The following is a 16758-nucleotide window of genomic DNA, read 5'->3' on the forward strand; positions in this document are numbered from 1 at the left end:
TTATAGGAAGTTGGTTGATATACCAAGAGGAAGACAGATCCAGCATTAAGTCACGAGTGAGAATAAATAGTCATCGCCCATGGAAAAACCAAAATCGTATTTCAGCTACTGATGCCATAATCTCTCCGAAACCTGTCTCAAGTTTCATCGGCGGAGTTTACTACACTGAACAGCGGCCACCTCTCCGTTCCTAGTACATAGCACTGTGCCATCTGTCATGACCCGGCACATATGGACGTCACTCACCGTTACCCAGTCACCTGGTAGAATATAGTGGGCTTCTATAGCTCCTGGGTTTGCCCCAAATCCTTTTCCTCCTGGTCGTTTCAGTCTCCCTCCAAGAATCGCTGCTATGATCTGTGCATTCGGAACTCTCGGCAAGACGGACGAGAGCATTCGGTTCCCATACGTTTCCGTAGCTCGCGCGTATGTCATAGACTCGTCGGGAATCGGCACTGAAGTCGACACCTAAAATCGCGTCTTGGGAGGATGGTTGATAGAGAAGAGATAGATCATCAGTCGTATAAACTTTTATGGTTCCAACTGTGTCACCAGTGGCAACCAGAGACCCGTCAGCCGAGACGCACAGCGAGTGGGCGCCGGCTGAGATGACATCAGTTGGCTCGTCGTCACAAGGGTTCCACTTGAACAGGATGCCGTCTCGTTGCAAACCTATAACCTCACCGCTAAAAGGATGCCAGGCGAACTGTATGATTTCACCCAGCGCATTTTCCTGAAGTATGATGGTGAAGCCATCAGGAGCCATGTTGCATCGACCCATCGTAAACTTGTCGCGTAGGTGCCAAACGGTAACCGGGTACCCACGGTATCCAAAGGCAATCATCTCTCCGTCAGGGCTCAGCGCGGAACAAATTGGTGCATTGAGGAGAGTATGACCCGAGGTCTCTTGTTCAATGTGTCCTTGACACACCCACTCCACTATATCAGCTCCGAAATTGAACGATCTGACAATGCGATCCTCTCCAGCGACAAGAACCGTGTTTGTGTTTTCTACAAAGATAACACTATGTGGCCTTGGTCTATTGGAGGGATTTTCAAGTGTCGTGAGACATTCGCCAGATGGTATGTCCCATACTTTGGTTGTTTTGCGGCCGTAACTGAGCAAGTGTGTGTTGGTCTTGTCCACTTGTATTCTATGCACGCGCTCCCCGTGATTCAAGCGACGCTCTTCTTCAAAAGAGTAAGCACTAATTAAGAATACACAGCCTGAGCTTTTTCTGTTAGTCAAGACGGCGATGCGCGAGCCAGCAGCCAACACGGCCGATGTCATCAGCCCTGATTCGAGTAGTAAGCGTGCAAGGCAATCATCCCAAACGTTCCTGTTGAGACCTGAAATGGAGAGGGTCTTGGACTCCCTCACCCCGAACTGTTGGAGGACGGCTGACATTTCTGGACAGAAAGGCGGTATCAACTTGTAGATTGCATCAGGCCTCTTGAGAAGAGGTGCACCGAACTTCCCAACCAGCTTTACGAGATCTGTTGCCCAGGCGCTGAGGACCTCTATTGCCTGACGGTGTAGCAGGGACTCATGGTCATTAAGCCTTTTGAGCTTTTCGACGACTTCGGTTATCTGCCGAGATGCGACTACAAGTGCTCTAAGTTGTTTCGTCTCTGCAGCTGCTTGTATCCAGGTCAGTACTGCAGGCCCCTGAAGAAACTTCAGGAGAAGCCCAGTGTTCTGGCTGCCGGTCGGAGATCCACGGGACAGATGATAAGCCCAATCGCTTGCCGCGTATGCCAACAGGGCAGGAGGCCGACCTTGAGTGATCTTGGCCCGAAGTATGTTGCCCATCAGACGCAGAACACATGTTCGGAAGAGTCTGTTGTTGATAGCCTTCGTATCCAAGACGATAGAGCTTGATGTGGGACCTGAGCGACACAAGTATTCTCGAGCAGTCTGGTGAATCAATGAAACTCTCCCCTCCTGATCGACCACGACGAGTCCACCGCAGAGATCTCCAATTGTGCGGTGAATCTCCAATATACCGTTATCTTCAAGTGCATCGTTGAGCTCTTTGATGGATAGAGGCCGTCGAGCAAATGTTGCCCAGGCAAGGATCTTCTCGCCAAGCGTACCATAAAGCTCGCTAGGGCCAACTTGGACTGCACTGGCCATACGCTCGTATATTGCCTCCATACCAGGAGGCAACTCCTCCAAAGTGTTCTTACCTGAGCTTTGGTCTCACTAACCATAGAGTGCACTGCTCAATTCTAGTCGATCTCTTCAATACTCGAATGTCGAATCCGGCTCGTACTTACACAGTAGGCAGGACGAGATGCGTGCTCGGGGAAATTCATGACTTTTACATCACATTCGTCAATGTTGACAGAAGGTAACGGGAAGACAAGGCGATCAAGGCCACTCGCTTAACGGAAATCAGGCATTCGCACAACCGACCCATGCATTTCCACCCATGTTGGCAATACTTCCTGCATATACCCCTCACTTGCATGCACTTGGACCTCACTGGTTGGGGATGGAGCTGATCCGCTCAGGATGATGTTTCTACAACCTTCGCTAATTTCTGAAACGCCATGCAGCAAGGCCCCACTCCTCACAAAAGGTCGGCGCTTACAGCCTTTTAATAATACTTCGACATCTGTCGCTGACGCTATGTCTGGATCGCAAAGTATTATGCCTCGAGTGCAATAGGCTTACCAACTGTCGACAAAAACAGACCACGGCTTCTTAACGAGCGGAGAAGACAACGAACAACAAGTATTCAGAATAATGGCGACAAAAGCCTTGGCGGATCCGATCAAGGCTCAGGATGTTCTTGCAAAATTGTCGGGCTCGTTTCCCATGGACGAAGCGGTAGTCGAAGGTGTGTTATAAACGCAATGATGAGACTAAACACGACTGGCTGACTGCAATGGGGACCGAAGCTTTGCCTCTAGGGAATAGCTTTGCTTCAGTGAGCCATTTCGGTACCAGCGCGTGGACGGTGACTGGCAAGGTCCTTGCCAAAACTCGTGAAGGGACGGATGCCGCCTACTTCTTGAAGGTAAATACCTGGCTCTCCTCGCACGACGTGTAATATGGCCTGAGAATATTGTGTGGTTGTAGATCGCGTATGGTGAGCATGGCGGTGTTATGCTCAAAGGCGAGTTTGAATCTGCGAAGATTATATACGGGCTCATGCCGGGGCTCATCCCCCAGCCCTTCGGGTACGGTAGATACAAAACTTCGAATCCTGTCGCTTACTTCTATTTATCTGAGTTCATCGACATGGACATCACTCCGGCACCGGATCCGGTGGAATTCACCACTCAACTTGCCGCGCTTCACAAAAGGAGCGGGTCGCCCAACGGCAGATTTGGCTTCCATGTCGTTACGTGTGATGGCAAGATGCCACATACCGTTGATTGGCAGGACAGTTGGGCCACATTTTTAGGGCGCCTGCTTCAGGGTGTGTGCAAGCTCGACAACTAAACTAATGGTGTCTGGCCGGAGATGCAGCGTGCCACGGAGCAGGTGGTCACGAGAGTGGTACCACGGCTGCTGGGCAACCTCCGCCACAACGGCGAACCCATTAGACCCTCCATCATCCACGGTGATCTGTGGGAGCCCAACTTAGGCGTAAACATGGAGACAGGGCAACTCGTCATGTACGATGTCGGCTCCTACTACGCCCACAACGAAATGGATTTGGGACAATGGCGGGCAGACTTTTGCTCACATCTCCGATCCAAGATTTACATTAGGCAATACTTGCGCAACTATCCCGCTGCTGAGCCTGCTGATGAATTCGACGACCGGAACAGGCTTTACAGTCTGAAAGGCTCAATCAACTACTCTGCGGGTCATCCAGGCTGTATCATTCGACGGACGTATGTCATTCCTTCACAAGATGAACCGACCAGACCGTCGCTGATAACTAAATAGAGCGTACAATAACATGTGCTATCTTTGCGAAAAGTACGCACCAATTGATGGAATAGACAAATATGATCCTCAAAAGGATCCGTCTGTTACTGGAGCTCGTCTCACGCCAACATTTGCTAAACCAGACCAGTACGCAGAGGATTGCCAGAGCCTGGATTGGACATAATTCTCATCTCCAAATAGACCCGAGAAAATCGACTTGAATGGATTCGTTACCTAGAGTAGTGTGATTCGTAGTTGTAGATCGTTATTTATCAACATGCATTTGACAAGTCCAGCGAGAATGATGACATCTGCAGTGACATACGAGCTTCATTCCAACACGCCTGCAATACTGCAGTCGTTCACATCAAGACGACTGTTATCACTATAAGGGATCACGAAAAGGTCAAGCGCGCAGCGATATCACTGCCATCATGTGCGGAAAAGACCAAAAGGGCATGGAAGCAAACCCTTCCCCGCCTCTGAATAACCTGCCGATCGCTACAATTACCCAGGATAACCCAAGTGATCCTCCGTACTCTATGTTTTCTTCAACAAGAATGACCTACCTCACGTATCTCTTAGGCATGATCATGCTTCTCTCAACACTCACATCTACCATATATGCGCCGCTCATCCCAATGCTTACGCGGCAATTCTCGGTTTCGATCCAGGCGATCAACACAACCGTCACAATATATGCAGTCTTTCAAGCCCTGTCACCTGTTTTCTTTTCGTCTCTCGCTGATTCATACGGTCGACGTCCCGTTCTACTTGGTCTTATGGTTCTATACTCCGGTGCTAGCATTGGTCTATCGTTCAACAACAATAGCTATACTGTTTTGCTGGCCATGCGGGCGTTGCAGAGTATCGGCGGTTCTCCCACGGTCCCGGTAGTGTACGGTATTGTGGCGGACCTTGTCCCTAGCTCGCAAAGAGGGAAGATTCTCGGTCCGAGCCTCGCTTCGGCGAATGCCGTTTGCGCAATCAGCCCAGTGGTCGGGGGCTTAATCGCTGAACAGACCACAGGATCGATCTGGGTATTCATTACTCTGTTAATTCTATCACTAGTGCTGCTGGCACTGACTGGAATGACACTTCCTGAAACTGCGCGGTGTGTCGTTGGCAATGGAGAGAAACCTGCGCATGGCATTTGGCGAACCTGGTGGTCCATTTTGCAGGATTCACGACATAAGACGCTTCGAACTCCATTGCCAGAAATTGGGCCAAAATCAAAGGAGGACAGGCGTCGAATGGCCAAGTCTTTCAAAGGTTTTCGTATCCTTCCGGATCATATTGTATCCTGACGCCGCGGCGGTGCTTTGGATGATATCAACATCCTACTCCGTTTACTATACAATCCAAGCCGCCGTTCCAGTGATATTCGCCGAGGTCTATAGATACAACGAGCTAAAGATAGGACTGGCCTTGTTGCCAGTTCTTGCCGGTCTAACTGTCGGGGGACTGGTCGCTGGACGACTTATGGATCGAAATTATGAAGCAGTCGCCAACCGATTGTGCGAGGATGGAGGAGACGCTCAGCATCACCAGCAGGAGTTTCCGATTGAAAAGGCTAGGTTTAGGGGCTGCCTAGTTATCCTCCTTGCCGAAGTGGTCCTGATCACGGGATATGGCTGGAGCGTCCAGTATCATGCACATCCTGCAATCCTGTTTGTGCTCGGGTTCTTTGTCTGCAGCACCTCGACTATTCTGACCCACACGTCCAATGCTCTTCTTATCGATATATTTCCTGAAAAGCCGAGCACAGCTTATGCCTCGGGGCAGTTGATGCGTTGTGGATTCAGTGCGGTCTCAGTGATCGTACTCCAGCCGATCATCGATGCTTTGGGGCGAGGTTGGTATTTTACAGTCTTTGCACTCTTCCTTGGACTTAATGGGCTCGGTTCTATTCTTATTACCCTGATGAAAGGAAGGCAGTGGCGTCAAAAGAGGCAGATGGACTAGTTGAAATATTCCTACAACCTCAGCATTGATCCTTGTCAGATGGCCTGCATTGATTTTCTCAGCCTCCATCTCCCAACTAGAGTTGAAAAGCGCCCGGTACTAAGTTAATTACGCCATCAAGTTTCCTGTTCCACACGGTCCATAATCATTCTCCATCTAGATGCAAGTTCGGCACCGATAGCTTGTTCGAGCGACTCTGCCTCCCTCCCAGTTGGCCCGTTCTCAAAATTAAACAAGGGGCCAAAACTGCTGCTGTCTCTCTTCATCGGCTTCCAAGGTTGCTTTCCATAGCAGAAGTCTAGCCACGCGCCCCTGATCTGGCCCACACTCTGAGCGTGGCGAACAGCTAGTTCCTCAGGGACCTGGTCCTGCGCCACGTTGAAGACAAACAGGTCGTTCACTGCATGGTTTGATTTTCCGTATGAAAGTGCCCATTTCGGATACGGGTTACTCAACCGTAAGTTGTACACAAGAACGTCGCTCGCGGTATGATTCAGGGCTATGTGCAGAGCAGGAAGGCGAAATGCAATGTCGGCCAGGAGCTGCGCCCATTCCTGGAGTGCCCGAGAGGGAGTTTCAAGCGCCCCGGTGAGTTTGTAGGCTGCCACAATATCCTGAAAGCCGGAAGGAAACGATTTGATGTGAGAAACCATGCCGTTTGACACGAAGAAGTCGCTCGCCTTCGCTAACATTTGCGAGTCCGGAAGGGCTTTGCCAGTGAGGAAGTCCATCATGACCGCTTCAGTCAAATCGGCCTACAAGTCGCGGTTAGTTTACTTAAAGGTTACATTTGAGAACGGGGCTTCCGGTGGCAATCAGCCTTTTCTGGTGGATGTTATCGCTCACCTCAAAGTCACAAGAACCAACCATTAACTCAGGGGCGTCTCCATGATACACATCCTTGATATCGCTGATCCGCTGTCCCGCAATCCAGTCGCCGTCAATGAACGGATGGCATATGTCAAGAGTGACCGGCCGAACCATATCTTGGATGGGCAAAGACTGCAACAATAGAACAGAGTCTGACTCGGTCCCTCCAGAAGATGACCCAGCCCTCTCTACATATTTGTCAAATCGCCATTGATGGTAACCCACAGGCATGGGCCCGATTCCGGTCAGTGTTCCGCTGGAGAGGATGGCTCTTCGAAATTTCCTGCGCGGAAAAGTGGTCAGGTAGTGTGCAGAACTGCCGCCGGCGCTTGTGCCTTGGATTGTCACGTTGTCGGGGTCGCCTCCAAACCCGGCAATGAACTTGGCGCACCACTCCAGTGCCTGCCTTTGGTCATGGAGACCATAGTTACCGACCGGCTCCCCAAGGGCCTGATTGAAGGCTGTCAGCTCTTTTGAAGCTAGGAAACCCAGCGGCCCGACACGATAGTTGCAGGTGACGATGATCAGGGGTTGCCCGCGAGCAATCGCAGCGCGCTCCAGCTCGGTACCATCGTAGATCTCGCGTCCGGCGACCTGGATGCTCTGACTGCCACCCACAAAAGCTCCGCCATGAATGAAGAACAGGACTGGAAGCTTTGAGCTGGACGGAGTCTCCACTGCAACACGAGGTACGGTGATGCTCAAGTTCAAGCAGGCAAATTCGTCTTGAACGGGTTCTTGGAGGACCGGCCAGTCGTTAGGAATGCCTCCGTCCCAGTACGGTGGGAATGGTAGGACAGGCTGTGGGCAGCATGGCCTGTAGAAAGGGTTAGACCAAGCTTGGAAGGGCTACACAGCGAATGCATTGGATCACGACTTACCCCGGCTGCCTTGCATCAAATGGAAGTTGGGGCAAACTTTCCCTCAGCTGAGACTGCCTGAAGCGTCCGGGTATATCAGCAAAAGGAAGCCCCCGGAACTGAACGACATCATCGCCTCTGGCGAGGCCGATGATCTCACCCAGGCTGTCGTGGTGATGTCGGTACTCTGGAAAAGGAGCCATCGTGTTGTACATGCAGGCTGTTATGCGGCGACGTGCCTTGGTGTCTTCGCGAGGGTAATGCTCAAGGGCTAGAAGGGAAAACTATGGCACCAATATTCGACTCTCCGGTCCTTGCTTCCTTAGCATTGAAAGCTCTGTGCGAACACTTATGATCGAATCGGAGAGGTGGCCCTTGACGGCAAGTCCGTCACATTCTCGACGGGATGGCGTGGGCCAGACCCTGCCTGTGGGGGAGGGGAATTTGCCCAATGTGGACAATCACCGCCCCACACACACAGGCACGCGCGTGGACGGGGAGTGGAGGGCGAAAAGAATGAATGGGCTCGCCACCTGGCTCTGGACTAGAGTACCTAGGGAGGTAGGGCTTTTCTCTACCCGACACCACTCTCCTCTACACCGAGAATTGGAGGCCATCACAAACTGGGACAATCGCCGCCCCAGCTCTCTCGTGAGGTGAAATCTCGAGACCGTGTATGTGTCGTGTCTCTCCACACCCCGCGTCCGGGGAGGGAAATACCACCATTCGGGGTAGCGGAATCCCTGCTGCTCAAGTGCTCCAGTCGCCACGGCATTTGCTTATATAGATGTGAGCAAGCATGCTTCCGGTCCCTGTGCAGACTGCATCTTGACCACTGCGCCCCAGTCACAGTTTCAGATTGTGGACATTCCCATTCCCTACAGCAAGCGGAGCTTAGCCAACTGATTCGCTACCTCATCCGATTCCTCCAGCTCTCAACATGGAGACAACTCAGCAACAAGCCCCAACAGGGCGGCGTGGACTGTCGTTTCAGCTCATCCACAACCCAAGGCTCGTCCTTTCTGGTGAGTTGCAAAGGAGCAGTCGACCAGTGCGGTGTCCACGATGAACTCTGGACAACTAACTCCATGCCACAGCTTTCCTCCTGGCCCTCGTCTTTTTCACGTTTGGCTATGACGGCTCCGTGATGGCGGGAGTTCTAGCTATGGCACCTTTCGTCAACGAATACGGCTCGGTGCACACTCCTTATGGAAGAATGCTTAGTGCAACGGATATCGGTGTTATCACGGCCCTGCCTATAACGGGCTGTCTCCTTGGCCTTCCTCTGGCAGCTTTTGTTGGCGACCGCTTCGGACGCAAGAAGACGCTTATTTTGGGCTGCATCATCAGTGCTATCGGCTCGGCTCTGCAGACTTCGGCGTACAGTCAGGCCCAGCTCGTTGTCGGACGCTGGATTGCGAGTAAGTATACGCTCGGTGCTCAGCCTTGCATAAGGGCTTCCAGTGGCCATGGTCATACCTTGCTAACGGCCGCGGCTTTCGTTCGCCCACAGACTCTGCTATCTTCATCTTCATTGTCATGGGTGCTACCTTTCTATCGGAGATCGCACCAGAGCAATACCGCGGCGCCATTGTCGGCTTGTCCATCGTGCTGATCGATGCTGCCGCAATCCTAGCTTCCGGTATCAATTGGGCCCTGAGCACCGACACGAGCCAATTTTCCTTTCGTTTCCCGGTTGGCCTGCAGATCCTCTTTCCCATGGTCATCGCCGTCGCAATGATCTTCGTGGAGGACTCGCCAACCTTCTATCTCACCAACAGCAAGGACGAGCAGGCACTCACGAGCCTACGCAAAATACGGCGTGGGTACTCCGAGGCGGAGATCGAAGGCGAGTTCGCTGCACTCAAGGCGCAGGCGGAACTGAGGCGGGAAGAGGTCCACGTTCCTTGGACTCACATCTTCAAGGGCGTTGACCTCCGCCGCACTTTGCTCTCGCTGTCCATTGGCAACATGCAGCAGCTGTCGGGTATCGCCTTTGCCACCAGCTATGCCACGATCTTCCTGCAAACAATTGGCAGCGACATCAGCGCCTTCCTGCTTACCTTGATCGGGGCCATCCTGGCCCTCAGCGGAGCTGTTACTGGAATATTCCTCGTCGACACCGTGGGTCGCCGCCCTCTGGCGCTGACGACATTCATCATCATCTTCATCATCAACGTCATCATCGGCGCCCTGGGTTTCACGGACTACGCGCACAACCCCAACCTTTCCCGAGCCATCGCTGCCTTCTGCATGATGTTCGCCTTTTTCTTCGCTGCCGGCTTTGGGCCCCTGACCTACATCGTGGCCAGCGAGATGCCCACCGCACGACTGCGTAACAGAACCAGCGCATTTTCCTTCCTTGTCTTGGCATGTTTTCAGACTCTCGTCATCTATGTTTTGCCTTACATTTCCAATGCCGATGCGTAAGGCTACACCCCGCCTCCCTTTTGCCTCGGAGATGCAGTGTTTGAGCTAACACTTTTGTAAACAGTGGGAACCTTGGACCGAAAACATACCTTGTTTTTGCAGGATGGATGTTCTTGTGCATTGTGATTACCTACTTCTACCTGCCGGAGACCAAGGGTCGCAGCCCCGCGGAGCTTGATGTTATGTTCGCAGCTAGAATTCCGGCGCGCCAGTTCAAAGGTAAGCTTCAGGATATAGGATACCATCCCTTTGACAGACCAACTCTTCATGTGCTAATACCTTTTGTTTTTTAGACTATGTTTGCAACATTAACACTGAGAGCTACATGGCTGAGCACAAGCATCATGTCGAACCTGTTGAGAAAGTTGCTTAGTGGTCTAGTAGGTGGCTCCAGAAAGAGAAACCCGTTGGAACGAAAGGGGTTACGCAGGTATCCGGTTCATCAGGTCAAGATAGAAATACTCGGTAGCTGAACGAAATAGTATTATTTCACTTCCTAAGTGCACAGGCATATTCATTCTATCAGTGAACATGAGCCCGCTCCATAACTGATAGATTTCTAATGCCTAGGCAACTTAAGGTCCGAAGATATCAAGCCCGCAGAGTTTCTGCATATATGGTCCGAGAAATGGGTGATCGCCTCCCATAAAAGAGGCAAAGATGGCCAGATAGCGATTACAGAGGCCTGCAGGCGGGCAGATTGGTTCGGGTGCGTCACTTCCTGTCCCACTGGATGCTAGAGCATTGCGTTTCCGGCATGGAGACAGAGTTTGAGCAGAGACATTTCCGTGACCCAGCGAAGGGTCGTCGTTGAGAGGCATGGAAGTGGGGTTTTGTCTGGTCTCCATAAACTCCAAGGCGCTGGTGATGATGTCGTACAGCTTCTCAGTCTAAGGATGAGACAGGTCAGCATCAAAGTCGTAGTGTATAGACCACTGGTCATGAGGACGAAGGCAAGATCATACCAATCCAATGCCGTGCACCTCCAAAGTGCTAATACCGAAGGACTCGCACGTCACTATGGCGTCCGTGGCGATGGATATGACGTACTTAGGGCGAAGTTCCTTGTCATTGCTCAAATCACTGACAAACCCGTGCCTAGATGCCAACTTCCATAGGACGCTGCGCATCCAATGGCGTGTGATGGTAATATCTGCTCTTTGGGAGTCCCAATTGTGAGCCCCTGAGTCTGGAATGGATGAGGCATAGCGCTTCAGCAAGGTGCAAACTGTAGCCGGGGATACATGACGCTCATTGCCTTCCACCCAGCACTCGTTCCTCCAACACTTCAGGAGTCTGCTGTCAACGAAGTCGAAGGACTCAATCATGTCCTTGAGGCTAGATACAGCTTGGAGATCCTGTAGCTCGTAGTTACTGAATCCCTGCTCCAGCATGCCTTGGATGACGTGGACATGGCCTCTAGTGAGTGACTTTTCGTTGAGTGGGTAGGCTCTCTGAATAGCATACACCCTGTGAAGACGGTCAGTTCAGCACATTGCTGCGTTCACTGACAAGAAAGACAGGACGAGATTCTCTCATACCGCTCAAGCAGTGTCAAACCCAGCACTGTCCTTAGCCTTCTGTCTCTCTCATCAGGAGCCAACCAGCCATAAGCCTGCAGCTCGCCAAGCTTCATTATCTCCGCCAGTGTTGAGGCTTCTCGTAAACGGAACTTTGCAGCATTGTGGTTTTCACGACAGAACTGACATGCAAACAAGAATATGCTCGTGAGCACATTCTCCAGAGTCGGTGCCTCGCCCAAGTTAGTCGAGCTGTGTAACTGAACTGCCCTCGACATTAATGTTTCGGCCTGCTCCTTTCGATTGGGAAGGATCGTAGGGCCTGATCTGTGGCTGGTTTGGAGCAGAGTCAGGGCGCAGATGGCGTGTATGAGTGCGTTGAAAGAGATGTCGTGTTCTTGTCGTTTGAGACCCAGGTTGTCTAATAAGTATGAGCGCTTGAAGAAGGGCATGGATGGATGAATATGATCGAGAAAGATGCCGGCCAGCACTCCCAAGACTCCGTCATCATCTTCGCTCGGTGATAAATAGAGACCCGTTTCTTGCGAGAAGCCGGTTTGTGGCAGCGACCCCAGATCCACGTGTGCGCAGCCATTGTCGAGGGGAAAGGAGTTTGTTAATGGAGTCAGAAGTTGGTTCCAAACGTCAAGAGCACAGATCCCGTCGGCAATGGACTGAAAGTCCGCATCGCTAGAGACTTGGTTTGCTTGCGAAGCCTGCTGTTGAGTTGGTCTAGTCACGTCTAAGGCCAGGCATCCAGAGGTCTGGGCAACCATTTCTTCCGGGGACAGAACGTATTCCATCTCGCATGGTGAGTTTGTCGCCCACTCAGGTTGACTCGAACCTGCTTCGACGCTGTGCAGACTTGTAGGGCTCTCGCTCTCATCTTGACGGAGATTGTCACTTTCCGTTCGGAGCCACGACGGCTGACCTCCCCGCTGTCTAGTAGGCCTTCTATTCCATCATTCAGCCGCACGCACATGGGGGAAAAAAAGGAGGCATCTCATGCCGCTAAGAGCAGGTTTTACATACCGATCAGACTTGTACTTTCGTTGATAATGGGTGCGGCGTGTATAGCTGCATCGTGACTTGGTAGAGACACAGGCGGCACATGGCAGATGCCTACTGCACTTTTGACACCCAAGACTCAATGGTTAGCAGCGTTTTTGGACCTCGTACAAAAGCGCACCCTTTTTCCCCACGCCACAGGTATGCAGCAGGGTGGGTCGTCATTCCATCTCACCTTGCTCTTCCTGTCATAACACTGGTCACACGATCGCGGACGTATCTCCTTCGTCGAGTTCACGTCGAAGATAACCTGTTCCATGGTTTCCACGGCTTAGAGGTACCAATGGCAGGGGCTTGTCCATTCTACAGATGATCATGCCAGATTCGAGGAGAGCTGGAGCCGACAAGGCTTGCTCAGGATCATGTGGCAAGGCCTTAGACGCTAGATCGAATTAGGGAGAGGTGCAGAGGATGTAAAGGGGGGTTCATCAAGACTACCTAGCATTAGTGGTTTTACTTTTACAAGTAGCGCCTCAAGCGGAATTTGGATTTTCCGGAGAGCTGCACAGGAGTCGACAGGCTCGATGAACTGGGTGGATGGCAGACAGGCGCACGGCTAAGCCTGGGAATACGGCTTTAATTAAAAAATTTTCCCTGGTAGTACGTACTTGTACACCCTCGTAAAGCAAAGTCTTCGAGGGCTTCTCCGCTGATCACAAGGTAGTACGTGCTGGATGAACAAGTAATCGCAAGATGATGTACCTAACACAGATGTCGGGCCGACAAGACCTCTAGCGTCGCCAATAGCGTGAACACACGCCCAGTCCCGGCATCTGGGATCCCCGCGTGACCCCGAATGCATGAACGCGGGGAGTCTCCGCCTCAGTCAGAAAGTTGTATGACCCATGGACGGCATATGAAAAGCATTCCGATTCCCCGAACTCAACCTTGTCTAGACTATTCCCTTTATGTCAAATTGCCGGTAGGTTGCCAAATCCCCACAGTCGTGTAAATCTTGGTGCTGTTGAGAGCATCTCGACCACTCTCGGACACAAACACTGCGCATTCCGGGTAATAAAGGACAGTGCGCCGAAATATGAGATGGAACTGCCAGGAGATCTAGCTGATTCCAGAGTAGAAGGGGAGCTCCAAAATCTTCTGCAGTGCCGCATTGCCACGTTCGCCTGTAGGCCTCTTTTCCCATGAAAAGGTCGTCTACAAGAGCTCGTCCTCTGTGCCGAGAAACACGACAGCTGCTGATCAGCCACGAGACACACTTCCTGCCAGCATAATGTCAATTCCTGGAACCATATCGTTGGCCAGCACAACGGCTTTGCCTGCTGATAGGATGCCAGCAGCCATCGTTCGTCGACCAAGAGACACATCCCATGCACAATTGTTTTCGGATCACTCGCAAGCTCTCGACGCAAGCTACAAAGAAGCAGCGGTGTTCAAAGATGACACGACAGCGACTTCTCGTCTCAGTGCTCTGATTGGAACGGACAGCTACCTGAGATGGAGACCGCGGACACATCTCATGCCGCGGCAGGGGTGGATCAATGACCCTTGTGCCGTTGGGTATCATGCAGCAAGCCAGACATATCATGTTGGCTTCCAGTGGAATCCCGACGACACGGCTTGGGGCAATATCTCATGGGGTGCAGCACATTCTCGAGACCTCGTCTCCTGGACCACTTCATCCAAACCGACCCTAGTCCCATGCAGAGAGTATGATAGCTTGGGAATCTTCACTGGATGCTGGGTGCCGTCATCCATCGATGGTTCAACGGACAATAGCAATGTAATAAGCGTATACACGGCAGTGAAGCACCTCCCGATCCATTACACGAGACCCTATGTTCGGGGCAGCGAGACTATTGCCCTAGCTATATCTTCAGATGCGGGTAGATCATGGACGCGCTATGCCAACAATCCTGTAGTTCTTGGGCCTCCTCCGGACCTAGATGTTACTGGATGGCGTGATCCCTATGTTGCACCATGGACGGCTATTACCGCCCTCTTGCATCACCAACACCAAAGACACGAGGCATCAATCCTCAGCAAGGAAGCAGGGTGCACAATGGCAAAGCCGCTATATGGACTTTTGTCTGGAGGCATTCGGGGAAAGACTCCAACAACATTTCTATATGAGATCGATGGTCGCGCTCTCGACAGTTGGCGCTATCTTGGCCCATTGATAGAACTTGGTCTAAACTTCTCACCATGCCCCCGATGGGTTGGCGACTTTGGAGCTAACTGGGAGGTTTGCAACTTTGTTTCGCTGTCAGATAACGCTTCCGGCACCTCGCCACGAAACTTCCTCATCTGTGGCGTTGAGGGTCGACTTGCATCGACCGAAGACCTCCTCTTGAAGGGAGAGTTCATGGCGACGCATGCACAGATGTGGCTGTCTGGCCCTATCGACTGCGAGGAAGAGACACCGAGGATGCGGTACCGAAGTGGCGGTATCCTTGATCATGGCGCCTACTACGCCGGAAGCTCGTTCTGGGATCCACAAACAGAGCAGCAAGTTATTTTCGGGTGGCTCGTGGAAGATGATCTCCCCCCAGAGCTGCGCGACCAACAAGGTTGGGCAGGCGCTATGTCTCTGCCTAGAATTCTAAAAGTTTTGGTGCTTCATTCGGTAACCGGCGCTCTTTTGTCGAAGCTCGAGGACATTGGACCCTTTGAGTTCGTTACTGAAGGCGACTCGACTACTGTTTATACCGGATATAGTCTCTGCATGGTGCCGGATCCAAGGCTTGAGAAGCTGCGCCTTGGGGAGCAAAGTCATCTCATCCTTTTGCAAGGCGGCTTACTGGAATCATTCTTTACCAAGCCACTTACAACATGGGAACTAAAGGTAACCTTCCGTTTGGGGCATGCAAGAGGTCGTCTTGGGTTTAGCATTCTTCATGGACATGGTACGTTTCGACCACCGCCTGATTGACGCATCATCTGACAACAGAGCCAACGGAATAGGTGAAAATACGGACATATATTTTGATCCCGCTACCGAGTCTGTCTTTGTAGACAGAAGCAGGTCAACCTCAGTCTCGGGTATCCGGAAAAGCAGCGAACAAGCTCCCCATACTCTCTTTGAATTTGCGGGTTCTCCTGGGAACGAAACCATTGATAAAGGTCGCAATCTAGAAGACCTTGAGTTTCATGTGTTTTATGATTGCAGCATCCTTGAAGTTTTTGTCAACCAGCGAACGGCGATCAGCACCAGAGTCTATCCAATATCGGGTACTAGCATTGGGCTCGGGATCATTGGCGTACCTGGCGAGTACAATCGAACCGAATTACGACAGTGTACCCTTTGGCCATTAGAAAGCAGAAATGTATCAACTTCCCATTAGAACAAAGTATTACTTGATGGCTTGCATTATTCATGCAGCGGAGCCCCACCAAAGCAACAATACATGACCGACCGTGATACAACGCTGCATGCACCGTCCTTTTCAGAAAAGGGCCGGCTTCATGTCCTGTGTTCCATCCTTCATTGCCGGGTTAGATCCGAGTCGTCGGACCTAGTGCGCCTCAGTGTAACTCTCGTGCGACCACAAGGTTAGACTTGGGAGCTCTACACAACAGGGTTCATGCGTCAGGATACGAAAATGCGAACCAGCACTCCATATACTGATGGCAGGCTTTGATCTCTTGCGTGTTAGAGATCACTGGAGACAAGCGTTAGCAGGAGCCCGAACATCTATCCCGCCCGGGACACACCGGCGCGACAATGTTGCTCAGAGCCCTCCGACTGGTGTGTCAGCAACCACCTGGGTAGAGGCTTGTAGCCCTGTCAGAAAGCTCATTTCTTGTCATTTCAGACAGTCTTTAACCACATACAGACCCCGATCATCATCTAATGGATACCTGTGCGAAGATGATTAAGGCATCATAAAGATGCGCTCAACGGCGTATGTTGAAGCAGCCAAAGATTCAAGCTTGAATGGCATCAGCCCTGACTGATAGCCCGGACGCTGAGCTCAGCAAGACGATGCCAGGGGCCGTTGAGGAAAGGGCTTAATAAGCGAAGCTGACTCTTATGAATAGTTGTTTTTGAGGGGGATGCAGGTGCAGCACTAGTAAAGGGCCGAATAACCGCAACGTAAAACAATGTGTCGCTCACACCCCCAATCCAACCTCAACAGCTCTTTCCCCCATATAGCGTTTCATTTGGCCCCCCCCCCCCCCCCCCCCCCCCCCCCAC

The 16758-nt window shown here is 51.7% G+C and overlaps 7 protein-coding genes across 7 annotated transcripts; 4 read left to right on the plus strand and 3 right to left on the minus strand.

The window, feature by feature from the left end:
* Positions 1-256: 256 nt before the first annotated feature.
* Positions 257-2158, minus strand: E0L32_012210 (uncharacterized protein; the record flags this gene model as incomplete). Its single annotated transcript, XM_031135026.1, has 1 exon — positions 257-2158. The coding sequence occupies one exon, from the start codon at positions 2156-2158 to the stop codon at positions 257-259; it is 1902 nt and encodes a 633-aa protein (XP_030999034.1).
* A 594-nt stretch (positions 2159-2752) lies between these two features.
* On the plus strand, positions 2753-3454 carry E0L32_012211 (uncharacterized protein; the record flags this gene model as incomplete). Its single annotated transcript, XM_031135027.1, has 3 exons — positions 2753-2846; positions 2920-3026; positions 3089-3454. 3 exons carry the CDS (start codon positions 2753-2755, stop codon positions 3452-3454), a joined length of 567 nt encoding a protein of 188 aa, XP_030999035.1.
* A 153-nt stretch (positions 3455-3607) lies between these two features.
* Positions 3608-5196, plus strand: E0L32_012212 (uncharacterized protein; the record flags this gene model as incomplete). The annotated part of the gene is made up of 3 exons (XM_031135028.1): positions 3608-3852; positions 3908-4036; positions 4248-5196. The coding sequence occupies 3 exons, from the start codon at positions 3608-3610 to the stop codon at positions 5194-5196; spliced, it is 1323 nt and encodes a 440-aa protein (XP_030999036.1).
* Positions 5197-5970: 774 nt separating this feature from the next.
* Positions 5971-7787, minus strand: E0L32_012213 (uncharacterized protein; the record flags this gene model as incomplete). The annotated part of the gene is made up of 3 exons (XM_031135029.1): positions 5971-6609; positions 6701-7541; positions 7606-7787. The coding sequence occupies 3 exons, from the start codon at positions 7785-7787 to the stop codon at positions 5971-5973; spliced, it is 1662 nt and encodes a 553-aa protein (XP_030999037.1).
* A 737-nt stretch (positions 7788-8524) lies between these two features.
* E0L32_012214 (uncharacterized protein) lies at positions 8525-10387 on the plus strand (the record flags this gene model as incomplete). The annotated part of the gene is made up of 5 exons (XM_031135030.1): positions 8525-8609; positions 8682-9005; positions 9098-10010; positions 10079-10233; positions 10308-10387. The coding sequence occupies 5 exons, from the start codon at positions 8525-8527 to the stop codon at positions 10385-10387; spliced, it is 1557 nt and encodes a 518-aa protein (XP_030999038.1).
* Positions 10388-10589: 202 nt separating this feature from the next.
* Positions 10590-12337, minus strand: E0L32_012215 (uncharacterized protein; the record flags this gene model as incomplete). The annotated part of the gene is made up of 3 exons (XM_031135031.1): positions 10590-10904; positions 10980-11484; positions 11556-12337. 3 exons carry the CDS (start codon positions 12335-12337, stop codon positions 10590-10592), a joined length of 1602 nt encoding a protein of 533 aa, XP_030999039.1.
* A 1496-nt stretch (positions 12338-13833) lies between these two features.
* Positions 13834-15492, plus strand: E0L32_012216 (uncharacterized protein; the record flags this gene model as incomplete). Its single annotated transcript, XM_031135032.1, has 1 exon — positions 13834-15492. The coding sequence occupies one exon, from the start codon at positions 13834-13836 to the stop codon at positions 15490-15492; it is 1659 nt and encodes a 552-aa protein (XP_030999040.1).
* Positions 15493-16758: the final 1266 nt, after the last annotated feature.

This window comes from Thyridium curvatum (genome assembly GCF_004353045.1).
Source record: "Thyridium curvatum strain D216 chromosome Unknown NODE_144_length_43713_cov_68.417795, whole genome shotgun sequence".
Classification (NCBI taxonomy): domain Eukaryota; kingdom Fungi; phylum Ascomycota; class Sordariomycetes; order Thyridiales; family Thyridiaceae; genus Thyridium; species Thyridium curvatum.